This window comes from Rhinolophus hipposideros (assembly GCF_964194185.1).
Source record: "Rhinolophus hipposideros genome assembly, chromosome: 9".
In the NCBI taxonomy this organism is placed as follows: Eukaryota; Metazoa; Chordata; class Mammalia; order Chiroptera; family Rhinolophidae; genus Rhinolophus; species Rhinolophus hipposideros.
Window position 1 is genome coordinate 21,644,618 of NC_138055.1, and position 13,525 is coordinate 21,658,142.

At 37.1% G+C, this 13,525-nt stretch overlaps 1 protein-coding gene across 4 annotated transcripts in view; it reads right to left on the reverse strand.

The window, feature by feature from the left end:
* Window positions 1-2,394: 2,394 nt before the first annotated feature.
* Window positions 2,395-13,525, reverse strand: part of ELK3 (ETS transcription factor ELK3) — a 66,898-nt gene continuing 55,767 nt past the window's right edge. For 3 of the 4 annotated variants that reach the window (XM_081060923.1, XM_081060922.1, XM_081060925.1), the window contains 2 exons: window positions 11,202-11,324; window positions 2,396-5,017 (listed from right to left, as the gene is read on the reverse strand). In XM_081060923.1, coding sequence (XP_080917049.1) covers window positions 4,919-5,017; window positions 11,202-11,324 — 222 coding nt within the window. In that variant the 3' untranslated portion in view covers window positions 2,396-4,918. Of the gene's footprint in view, window positions 5,018-11,201; window positions 11,325-13,525 lie in introns of all 4 variants that reach the window. The other variant, XM_081060924.1, reaches the window with a different exon arrangement.

Here is a 13,525-nt window from a genome sequence, read left to right on the forward strand (position 1 = left end):
CCAAACTGTTTTTCCATAACAATTGCACTAGTTTACATTCCCAGTGGTAATACCGTGTTTACCGAAAATAAAACCTAGCCAATCAGCTCCAATGCGTCTTTTGGAGCAAAAATTAATATAAAACCTGGTCTTATTTTACTGTAAGACCCAGTCTAATAGAATATATGATATATGAAATGATGTGATACGATATAATACCTGGTGTGATATTGACCAGGTCTTACGTGAATTTTTGCTCCAAAAGATGCATTTGAGCTGATTGTCCAGTTAGGTCTTATTTTCGGGGAAACAGGGTATATGAGAGTTCCAATTTCTCCTCCTCATCACCAACACTTGTTTTCCTTTTTTTCATTATTCATTCTGATAGGTTTGAAGTGGTGTCTTGTGGTTTTAATTTTCATTTCCCTGATGACTAAAGATGTTGAGCATCTTTTTATGTGTTTATTGGCCATTTGTATATCTGCTGTGGGGAAATGTCTATTCAGGTCCTTTGCCCATTTAAAAATTGGATTGTAATGTCTTTTTGTTGTTGAGTTGTAGGAGTTTATATATTCTAATGTTAGTTAGACCCTTATGAGGTATATGATTTGTGATTTCTTCCAGTCTGTGGGTTGTCTTTTATTTTCTTGATGGTGTCATTTTGATACATACAAGTTTTAAGTTTAATGAAGTTTAATTAAGTTTAACTGTATCTATTTTTTTGTTGTTGCCTCAGCTCTTGGTGGCATATTTAAGAAAGTATTGCCAAATCCAAGGTGATTAATATTTTCCCGTTGTAAGAGTTTTATACTTACAGTGCTTACATTTAAGGCCTTGATCCATTTTGAGTTAATGTTTGTATATGGTGTAAAGTTAGGGTCCAACATCATTCTTTGCATGTGAGTATCTAGTTTGTACAGCACTATGTGTTTGTTGACTGCCCTTTCCCAGGGTCTTGGCACCCTTGTTGAAATCATCAATTGACTGTAGATGTGAGGGTTTATTTGGGGGCTCTTAACTTCTCTTAATATTCTGTTGGTCTACATCTCTGTCCTTCTGCCTGTACCACAATGTTTTAATTACTTATAGCTTTGTAAGTTTTGAAATCAAGAAGTGTGAGTCCTCCAACTTCTGTTCTTTTATAAGATTGTTTTGGCTATCTCATAAAAAAGTCACTTGAAAATTCATATAAGTTTTAGGATGAAACTTTTCTGTTTCTGGGGAAAAAGTGCCATTTGAGTTGTGGTAGGAATTGCATTGAAACTGTAGGTCACTTTGGGTAGAATTGTGATTTTAACAAACCATGCATGTGGGATGTCTAATTTCTTTCAGCAGTGTTTCAGCAGTGTTCAGTGCCTCCTTGATTAAATTCATTCCTTAAGTATTTTATTCTTTTTGATGATATTATAGGTGGAATTGTTTTAATTTTTTTCAAATTTTTCATTGCTAGTGTATAAGTGATTTTTACATGTAGATTTTACATGTAAAATCCCCAACTTTGCTGAATTTATTAGCTGTAATTTTTTGTGGGGATTCTTTAGGTTTTCTACATGTAAGACATGTCATCTGTAAATATAGTTTTATTTCTTCCTTTCTAATTTGGATGCCATTTATCTATATTTATTTACTTATTTACTTATTTATTTTTGCCTAATTGCTCTGGCTGGGACTTTCAGTACTATGTTGAATAAAAGTAGCAACAGATGCTATCCTTCTCTTGTTTCTGATGTTAGGGGAAAAGCTTTCAGTCTTTCACCATTGAGTATATTAGTTCTGGCTAAAAGAATAAATGGTAATTTTTTCCCTTCTTCGTTACCTCCCCCATCTCAATACAGAATAACTGATAAAACTTAAGATTTAAAAGATCAATTAATTTGGGGGAGGTATTCAATAATGTTGTAAAGATTTTGTTGGGTATCCGATGGACATGCGTCCTATTTGGGAGACCACCTCAGGGATACTGTGGATACCTGATCATGGCATTGTACACCAGAAGCTAAACATTAATGAATGCCAACTATAATTTTATATATATAATGTGATGGTTCAGTGTGAGGTCGGAGGGATAGTGGATGGGGGGAGGGGGGTTCACAGTGTGAGAGATATAAATGATGAACGTCTAAGTATTACCTTGTCTTGTACACCTGAAACTAATAAATAAAAAAAATAAAATAAAATAAAAAATAAATAAAAAAAGATCAAGGAACACTTTTAAACCCATTCCCTTCTCTCCAATTCAATCTTAATAATTATATTTGTTTGCTTAAATATCTGTTCAAAGCAGATTATATATACATAGCATGTTTTGATATACCACATTTAAGACTAGATGACAAGACTCATTTTCTAACCTGTATCCATATGGAAAAATGAAATTTGGATTATCTCAAGTAAATGGAAATAAACCAACCCACTTGCTTTCTCACACCTTTTATCACAAAGTATTTATTGAACAAAAATAATATAACAGTAAAAATGATACATATATGAAAGTGAATCAAGATTTGCAGTCATAGAAAAGATGTGTACAAAGAGACCATGTTTAGGTTATAGTTCTATAAAACTAGCCATAACACTGATCAAATAGACATATAAAAAGGAAGAAAAAGTTATTATGTTCTTTGAACCTATTTTCTGACTAAAATAGTTGATTAAAAAAAAAAAGCAAACACATAGAATGAGGCAGAGCTATAAGGGTTATACTTCAATACTGCCAGTTCTCTATTTATGTTATAGTGAGTTTTTTGAGCCATCAAAAATTATGGTATTTTTCTCATTTCTAGTAAATGGAGCTAGAGTATATGTTAATCATATTTGGAGGAAGGGAGTACCAGAATTCAGATATATAATCATTTGAATATTTTCAATCAGCATTTACGTTTTAAAATATTTTGGGTTGAGATTTTTGGCACATTAACTTCCTTTTTAGTCTCTCTATAATTGTATTTGGGGTGCCTCCTCTGACATAATTTTTAAATGCTCTGTCTTTATCTGTTTTTTCTACTTAACATATAGTTTTGGACCAGTAGTTACTTATAGATAAGCGTGTAGAAGCACAACTGGACTGAGCACCAATAATTGTCTTACCTTCGATGAGCTGTGTGGCCTGAGGCAACTCCCAGCTTCTGCTGTGCAACTGTCCTTATCTGAAAAGGGTGGTGGGACATTCTCAAAGGCCCCATCTAGCTCTAACATTTTATGTTTGGTAAATAGCTGGACCAGCTATTTTAGTACAGAATCATACTTAGCCCATGAGGGAGTGACAATAGTGTCTTTTTGTGGATTTTGGAATCAGTCCCATTACTTTGTATTCAAAGATGCATACTAGAGTGTTTGGATTTTTCTCCAGATAAAGGCATACATCCCCGCACATAGAGATGTTCAATTTCAATTGAAACTCAAAATTTGTAAGTATTGTAATAAAAACCTTAGTTTTTGAAAATTAAAAAAAATGCTTGTGGTTTTACAAGCTTTATTTTTTACAAAACCCTTCCCATAATCCTTGCTATTTAATACCTGGTTTGGATCAATTAATTATTCAGTCACATTTCAAAGTGGTTTCTGTTACTTATAATTAAGGATGATAATTAACCTGATGTTGAATTGAAAGCACTGAGCCCTTTCCAGTTCTCTTACATTAAAACTTTCCTACTAAACATACAGAGCAATGTCTTAGAGTGGTGCCTGCTGATTTTTTGAAGGAACAGAAAATATGTCTCTATTATCACTGCTCTAAACTACACTACACAAAAGAATTTACTGCTGAGTGTTCCACGTTGTTATATAATCAGTTCAGTTCCACAATGATGAGGTTCCTGAAGAATTTTGTATTTGTTGTATCAGATTTCCTTCATTCTCACCGTAAACTTAGTAATAACCTCTGGAGTCCCACAAGCAAGGCTATACCTCTATACGCGAAGATACCTGTGTTACAAAATTGTTTCTTTGTTGTTTGTATTCACCACCAGTCTGTGAGCCTCTTCCCAAGCATAGCATTTTAAATGTTAATTATAGTTCCGGTGGTTTAGAGAAACTTCATTCATAATGATACATGACATGTATCAGAGGAGTGTGATTCTCTATGGAAAATGGGGAGAACCAGGGCTAATTTTTTGAAATAAGAATGTTAACTCAGGAAATATTTTAGGGGTATGGATAGAGTTAACTTGACAGCTTTTCCATCTCAGGTTTTTTGTTTGGGAGGAGTCTAAAAGATTGTGAACAGCTAGGAGGCTAGCCTTTCAAAGTTTACTTTTTTAAAAATGCACTTTAGAACATTTTCTTTTGTGAATGTTTATTGTCTAAATATGGCTTAGTTTCTTATAAAAACATTACGTGGACATTACATTTATTGAATTTCAGTTCAAAAGAGGTTTTCTAAGGCAATTAAAATTGAAAGCAAAAAAGAAAAAGTAATATGAATATGCTTTCATATTGCCTACTTGTGAAAAATAATGAAATTCTACTAGAGAGCTGTGTGATACTAATTTTTGTCTTTCAAACATTTTCTCTTAATACTAAAAAATATATAAATCATTTACATTAAACTAAATGCAAAGGAAGGCACAGCTGGTTATAGTGTATATAAGCACAGTTCAGCATACATAGGATAAAGGGAAAAAGCTTCACATCCTTATTAGTTACACTGAAAACCATTAAGAAAAGTTCTTCACTGTCAACAGTGTTCAACACTTAAGAGCTACGAGGATATAAAAACAAACATTAAAATTCACTTAATGCAAAACAGATTTTCATATATACTTGAATATAAAAAAAGTTTTAAAAATGCTAACATAAATCTAGACTGTCCATGTTATGAAAAGTGCAAACCAAATTAACAGAGGGTTTCACAAAGTCCTTCTCATGACACAGGTAAACTAGCCCATGGGGACAAATTTGTTTCATTAGTTAATGAGTCTTTAATTGTGGCCAGATGTCATCAGGACTTCTGAGAGTTCGAAGAAAGCAGTACTGGAGAAGCAGCTCTGTCCAGATTGGGGATTGGCACTGGCATGTGGCCATTAAGCAGTGTTGGGAACTGTAGGGGACAAAAGATTTTTAAAATAATTACTGCAAGTCCATTGGGAAGATGTTGAATTCTTTACATTTCTAGACAGACCATAGTGGGTCAGTTCCGTTATCACACCTGTGATACCGTGTTTCCCCGAAAATAAGACCTAGCCAGACCATCAGCTCTAATACATCTTTTGGAGGAAAAATTAATATAAGACCGGGTATTATATTACATTATACCAGGTCTTATATTAATTTTTGCTCCAAAAGACGCATTAGAGCTCATGGTTCGGCTAGGTCTTATTTTCGGAGAAACACAGTACAGTTTAAATTGTAAATTATTTTACAGAATAACTGAAAGACAACAGTAAAATCAAGGTTACATACAGCAAACAGAGGATAAGGCCCAGGAAATGTCCCTATTATTTTATATGCCTAGGCTACTAGAAAAAAATATGTACTTTACATGTTGCTAAAGTATGTTCTAATACTATTTGTAAAGGTTCTAAGCTACTTAGAATGCTCATTTGCTTTAAATATTAAGGGAAAAAAATTAACTTTGAAAACCCTTTACGTGTGATTCAGTAATTTCTAATACTGTGTTTTGAAATTCGCCATCAGAATGAGAAATGTTTTTATCTTAAAAGATTTACAAAGCAAGAATATATTTGGGGGCTGAGAAAATATTCTAACTAAAATGATAACTAACATAAAACTTAATAATAGAGAGATCACCCATTCATGACACAACTTCAATAAAGGTAATTTCTTCTGTATTGCTGGTAACTAAGATGATAAACAGGATAAAGATATATGCTTTGATAACTTTCAGGTCTTAAAGAAATACAGCAGCTATACTCCCAAATGAACAAGATTACAGGTCAGTTTTAACACGTGATTGTCTACAACTAGATTTTCTTTGTCTAGGATGATACGTGTCAGAATGATCTCCTGGGCTGTCTTCTAGTTTAATTCCTGTTTGTCTAGCTAAATTAAATATTAAACTTCACTTCAACACTAAATATCAAACTACAGAACCTGGTACATGTTAGAAGTACAATAAATATTTGTAGAACAAATATATTTGTAATTTCCAAGCTATTTTAGTAACTGTTATGTGTCTAGCGCCTTATAGTTTATCAGTGATTATCATTTCATTTGATATCTAGAGCCTGTACGGTAAGTTTGGTTATCCCCATTGTATAGAGTTCAAGTAAGTTCTTATAGGCTAAAGGTCATAGCTAATAAGCAGTAAAGCCAAGTTTTAAACTGTGATGGAAAGATATTGCGTTTTCTGTACCAAACTGCCCAATTTATTTTTGGCAGGGGTTGGGATTGGGGGGAGTACTGTTTAATTACTGTTTCAGTTTCTTTAATGGTTACTGGTACATTCTAGGTTTTTGTTTCTTTTCTGACACTTTGGAAGTTTAGCTTTTTTTAATAGAATTTGATCCATTTCAACTGGGTTATAAAATGCATATGCATGTAGCTTATACTCTTATTTAAGTTCCGTACTCCTACCCACTGTTCCTATTAGAGTGAAGACTGGAATGGAAGAAGAGCAGGTTTTAAATTTTCATTCTTTTAGTTTATTTGCATCTTCTCTTATTTTGGTTTTATATACTTTGGTTTTATATATTGGTGTTTTCAAAAGACTTAGCTTTTGGTTTAGTCTCTGTTTTTTAAAATAGTCGCCCATTATTGATTTCTGCCCTTTGCTCTTTATTTCTTATACACGCGGTTATCATAGTTTCTTTGGTTAGCCTGGTTTTTCTGGTATGTTTCATAGTTGTCTTTATTGGCTCTAACTGCCCTCCCCTCGCCCACACATCCCCCCCCACCCCATTCCCCAAACTTGTCCTCAGCCTGCCTTTCTCCTGTACTGGACTCAGCAGTCATTTCCTGTTGTTAGTCAGACATACCCACCAATGTGTCTTCCCCACAACACCTGCTCTCCTGTGCTCATTCACAAGTCAGTGAAAGTGGTGGTTAGGAGTATCGTCCTGACCTTGATTCAGAGCTCTGCTACTTATTAATATGGGAGGGACCTTGGGTAAACTGAAGCAACATATCTGGGCCTTAGTTTCCTTATCTTTTCAAATAGAACTATTGGGAGTATTAAATGAGAAGCCCCAAAAAGTTATTAGAACAATATCTGGCATATAGTAAGTAGCTCTCAATAAATGTTAACTATTGTTATTAATAACATTTCCAGTCTTTTAATCATTTGGTAATCTTGGCCTCTTCCTACTTTTCATTACCTATTTACTTCTTAAACCCAACCAAAACTCTTCCTCTGAGTTTCCAATGTTCTAATCTAAAAGATGATTCTTCCCAAAGTAGTTAGAGTAGTGTAAATTTCCTCACATCTTCCTGCCCCTTACGCTTTCTGCTTGCTCTTCAGTCCTTCATCCGCACTGATATCAGCAATATCTTTCTAAGACAGATGCCATCATACCATCTCCAGCTTAAAAAGCCTCCCACGGTTCTCACTAAGAGATTAAGGTGGAAACTCCTCAGCATACTATTCAAAACCCACAGCTGCTTTTCTAATCTGATCTCCTATCACCCAGTACCCTCCTGAGCAGCCTATGTAAAGTCCTGCAGATCCGCTAATCTACAGTGTGCTTTATTGTTTGCTGAAATCCTGGCCCTTAGCTCAATGTAGGTTCCACTGCCTTGAAGCTTCCGTCCAGTCCCCCGCTAGAAAAGAGCTATTACTGCTGGGTCCGTATAGTACCTTGTTTACACATCTATTCACATATTCTATAACCTCTACAGCCCCTGCCTCAGAGTATTACAAATATTTGCTGGGTTAGATTTGAATTAAAAATTACAGAAAACATTCTCAATTGAAAACTTGATGAGCTCTATCTTGTCTCAAGATATATCTGTATCACTAGGCTTATTCTAAATTTGATCAAAATCTGTTTCAAAAGTGGAACAGACATCCTTTAGACAAACTGAAAATGCCAAACTGTCCAGTTGGAACTGATCTCACTTTCTTTGTAAATCATGGTTGTATTTTTAGATTTAGCACAGTGTCTTTCTCATCTCACTCTAAATAACACGCCTCGATTACAAAGCATACCTCTCCTGGAAAGACTATCTTCTCTCTCCTTCCCTTATTCAGTTTCTGCTATAACTTGCCATAACAATTCTCTATCAGGGGACGTTCTGTGCAAAAACTCAGCTCTGTCAATCCTAAGGATTCTGATCTACTTTTTCAATCATAAGAAATTTGCCAGCATCATTTAAAACTTAGTGTACTTTTTTTCTTCCTCCAACACATTTATACCATGTGAAAGAGGTGTTATTATTTTTAAAAGAAATTATTTTCATTAGTTGAAAAAGGGGTACTGTTGACTATCTGAATTTTGAAAATCTATCATTTGAAATGTCTAGTTTTAAAAATCAAAGTATAGGTAGCATTTGAGATCTTGCTCCTCAGCATATATCATCAGTTTGGCTCAAATGAACTCTTGTTAAAATTCTCCCCCTAAAAAAGTATTATTCCTCTTACCATGTTTTATTATTTACCATTTTCAAAAGTGCTACCGTGTTTCCCCGAAAATAAGACCTAACTGGAAAATAAGCCCTACCATGATTTTTCAGGATGACATCCCCTGAACATAAGCCCTAATGCGTCTTTTGCAGCAAAAATTAATATAAGACCTGGTCTTATTTTCAGGGAAACACGGTAGTTTCCATTTTAGCCACACTCAAATGCTCTTATCATAGGAAGAGTAATATTTTAAGACTTTTAAAAGGTTTTTCCGTGGTCTCATGGACCCAATCACAAAGGCGGGCCCAAGGCCCTGTCAGTCATCCAAACATGGTTGCATTTTTTTCCCAGGGTTGTATTTTGAATGGCTCCAGGAGAGAGGACAGGCCCATTTTGTAAATTAAAAATTGTGAGCAGGTAGCCTTTAAATGCAGCAACTGCTTCTGCAGAATTCTAACTGTAAACTGGGAACCACTGGTCTGCACTGGTTCTCAAAGTGTGGTTCCTGGAGCAGTAGCATCACTACTGTGTTTCCCCGAAAATAAGACCTAGCCAGACAATCAGCTCTAATGCGTCTCTTGGAGCACAAATTAATATAAGACCTGGTTTTATTTTACCATAATATAATACCGGGTGTTCTATTAATTTATGCTCCAAAAGATGCATTAGAACTGATTGTCCTGCTAGGTCTTATTTTCGGGGAAACACGGTAGGAACTTGAATGAATGTTATCATCTGGCCCCACTCCAAACCTTCTTCCGAATCAGGAACTTGGGGTGGAGCACAGCAAATCTGTATTTTATCACACCCTCCAGCTGATTCTGTTGCATACTAACTTTGAGAATCACTCGTTTAGTTGTGACTAAAGAGGAGGATACGTACATCTCCTAACCCCAAGAACTCCTGATAGGATAATGCGTAGAATCACTGTGAACATGGAGTAATGCGCTGGGAAAGGTTTAGTAGCTAAGGCAGGTATGCCAAAGAACTCCCAAGCAGTAGTTCTCCATGGCTTCCTTGGGAGGTCACCAAGCCCTGCACCAATCAGGTGGCAGAATTTCTAGTGAGGAGGGAAGTGAGCATCTATCATTACACACAAATATCTCTGAACCCTACAGAGGCCCGATGTTAGATTCGAGGACTAGAGTAGTAGTGCAGTCAGTCCCTACTGCCTTGGAGCTTACTGTACGTACACTCCACACAACTCCTTTCTGCGCTTCTTGGGAGCTCTGATACTAGAATACTGCTGCTCCAATCTGGAGAGTTTCAGGAAATGAGGTCTTTTAGCTCTCTCCATCAAGAGACTGCTAATCTAAAACTTTCCTACTACTACACTTGCTCACACTGTTTGCGTTTAGCTGCGGAGTTAAAATGACTAAGCACCAATGTGTTGGCTGTGCATGACCATAGCTCAATTTCTTGTGATGGGAAGAAGGGCCAGGAAGAGAAACCTGAGTACTCCAGGTATGATATAGCGACATCATGACACCCACCTCCACTACGAGGAAACCAGAGAAGCAAGATAGCAATCAAAACCTGCCTAGCTCTACCCTTCTTCCAACAAGACCCTAAATCCTACCATGCACACAGCTCCTTGCACAGAGGAGGTAAATATTAAATTAACCTCGACAAGCAAAATGACCAACTCAAAGGATGGAGAGCTGATCTTTTTAACACTTTCTTCAACATCTCGTGGCCGATTCTTAGGCATCCATTCATTCAGTCCGTCAGTGATAATCCCTGAGCACCGTTTGTGTACCAAGCAGTGTGCTAGATGCCGATGGTACATCCCAGCGACTATGGGCCCGGCCTCAGGAGGGCCCATCGTTAGTGGGGGGAACTGCCAGCTGGAATAGGCCATCGTAACACAAAGTGGCAAGTGCTAGATGCAACAGGAGCAGGACTCCAAGTAGCTTGGAGTGAGCCACACTGGGGGGCAGGTATAGGGTGCAGGGTGGATGAGACAGACGAAACTAGAATAAGACAAGTAAAGAGGGAGTGGACACTTTATCCAGCTTTGTCTCATTCCTGTCCCCAGGATCCTTTCTGTTCTACACTCACATATTCAAACAGTAACATCTTGGTCGGTGAGTAACAATCTTTGGGTCTCAAAGAGGAAATAGTGATTTCAACATGATAGCAACTGATGCTACCACAAGATTTTAGTGTGTGAATGAATAATGAATGTGCTTACTGGGTGTTTGGCGAGATAAAGCAGCTAAGACTTAGTTTTTAATGAAATGCCCCGATACTCCTTTTTTATGAAGGAACAAGGAGAACTTGATTCATGGAATTATACAGATAACTTTTCTATTACAGTATAGAAAAATTGTCCACTATCATTTTTCAATTTAAGTGATGTCACTATTGACTAGTACTTAATAAAAAGTCCTTTATGAGATTTTATAAAATACAATTTTTTAAGTTTTGTCTTTTCCTTAATAAATTTCCAGTTTTCATAGTCAATGACAATTCCAGAATAGTTCAATAACAAATTGTTTCATTTATAGATACCTGGCTCGAGAACTCCATTTTGCATCAGTGAAAATGTCTGCCTTTTGAATGCAGCTCCATTACCATAAACACCTTTGGGAAACTTAACATTTTAAGCAGTCAGAACTCTATTACCTTTGCAGAATTTATGGGGGGGACACATACATCCCTTAGAAGTTCAGTGTTTTAAAGTTCCTTTCCAAACGCTCACCTGGAACAGCGTGTTTGGGCCTTGCAGCCGGGCAGGACTCAGTGGAGCAACTGGACTAAGGCTGCTCCAGAAATGTATGCTGGACAGCAGTGGACTCGGGGTCAGAAGCAGTCCATTTGGTGTCTGGGAAAGAAAGCACATAGACAGTTTTTGGCATAGGTATCGCCTGCCTCTGGGGTGATCAGCAGAGTGGCTAGGTAGGTGCACCAGTCACAAACCAAGAGAGAAACCTCCCCATCTTAGGGAAATGGGACAACTCTGCTATTTCTGCAAGGCTGCGTGCACAGTTTAATTTTAATTTTCTGTAATGCTAACTGTACTGGCAGTTTTAAAAAGGAGGGAGGTATAGAGCAGTTACCTTCCCTGAATGTTCTAGTGAAAAAAAGTTTGTAGCAACTTTTGTCCAGATGGTTTCTTCAGTTTGCTCCCCCTCTTTATAATAAACAAGATTTAGTGTACAACAAAACAGGATCTCAAGAAGGGGCTTTATCCTTTTTGCTTATCTATGTTTTCTTAAGTTCTCTATAGTGGACATCCACTACTTGGGTTACAAACACACACACACATTTTTCAAAGGGCCTCCCAAACTTCACTTTCCCTATCAATGGCCCTTTCATACTTTAGGATTTGCTGCTAAAATACCCTGTAGCAGCTTCTTCAAAAGCTGGACTTGGTTTTCCAGATTTTACTCCGGATGTGGGGCAGATGAGAATTCATCTCCCTGGCAATGGTTTGAAGGAAAGAAAGAAAAAAATCCTTTCTTGTCAGATTGGGTGTAAAGCCAAAACTCTGGGTTTCCCGGGAGAGTGCCAAGGATTGCATTTGCTTGCACACACTCAGCAGGAGCCCTGGCCTACAAGCCAGCTAAAGGGCAGAAGAAACAACCCTCCCATAAGTCTGCATGGCTTTTATGCTCAGCAGAGGCACACTCTCTGGCCCAGGGTGGTTTTGCACCTTTGGTGACTAAAAGGAGCCCCTCAGTACTTTTGTGATGTCAGTAGGTGTCTTGTGTAAGAAAAACCACAGAAAGGTGCCAGCTTTTCAGAGTGCATCATGCTGGATGCTGAAGTGTTATTTTTTCCTAGAATTGGCCCCACCAGCTTTGTTAATTATGGAGAGCATTTGGCTTAAACCAAAGTTGAAAACTGTACTCTGTTGAGTGGAATGGAAACTTTTCAAACTATGAAGCTGCTGAAAGGTAAACTAATTTATACCAAATTATTTGAGTCTTTGGTGCCTACACAGCATTTCCTACATATTCAGTGACCTATGAGGTCACTAAGATAAATACATGTTTTTGATAAGCTTCCCATCTGTTAAAATCCAAGGCAATTTCACGAGTTTGCCAGGCCATCTGGCCTAACAGTTAAGACTTACCGGTCCAGCCTGGGCTCTGCTGAGTTCCAGCCTCAGAACCACTACTTACTTAGCTAGGTGACTGCTCTATGCCTCAGTTTCCTACTTTTTAAAGTGAAGAGAAAAAAATGCGTACATTACAGGACTGTCGGGAAGATCAAATAAGATGACCTCTGTAAATCTCTTAATACGTGCCTGGGACATAGCAAATTCTCAGCAAGTGTTAAAGACTGTTTTCATTAGTAATTGAAAGTCCACCTGACACTTAACTAAAATGCATTTCACTTCACCTATGCATGGGAAAAACTCAACTGTATATAGAAAAGTACTTAATGTTCTGAAACAGCCAAGCGAGTCTCATCAGCTGGTACTTAATTAAGGCTACTCTCCGCTCTGTTAGGCTCAAGTCCACGGACTCAGGTGATCTGAGAACTAATATTTGCATGTTACTCTGGAGCCAGTTTCCAACCACAGTTATGCCACATTAACATTTAATAACCAATGTGTTCAGAGCCTCCCCATTTACCCACCAATGAAGGTCTCAAAGCTCTAAGGAGACAAGGAGTCTTGTAAACAAAATGTAGCTACCTCTCTCTCATCCATGGCCATAAATATATACCCATTCTTCTTTAATCCTTTGAGCAATATACAAAGTGTAGCATTTATAGTTTCATAGTCTTAAAATTTGTACCCATGTCTGGAGTTGAGATGTTTGCACATATGTTTTTCTAAGGGGTACAGGATGTATTCAAAATACAGTAGCCTTCTGTTTCTTACACTTAATGTTTGAAATGTCTTCTATAATATATGCAAATAAATATTGTAAAATGACCTCATTCCCTCTTCTCCTTCCCGTCCCTGACCTCCCTGAAGATCCTGTGGCCTTAAAGAAAAAACTGGTTGCTCTTTTAAGGAAAGTTCCTACGAAGTCTGCCCTGGGTCATTCTCAGTGTGAGCTCTCAGAGCCT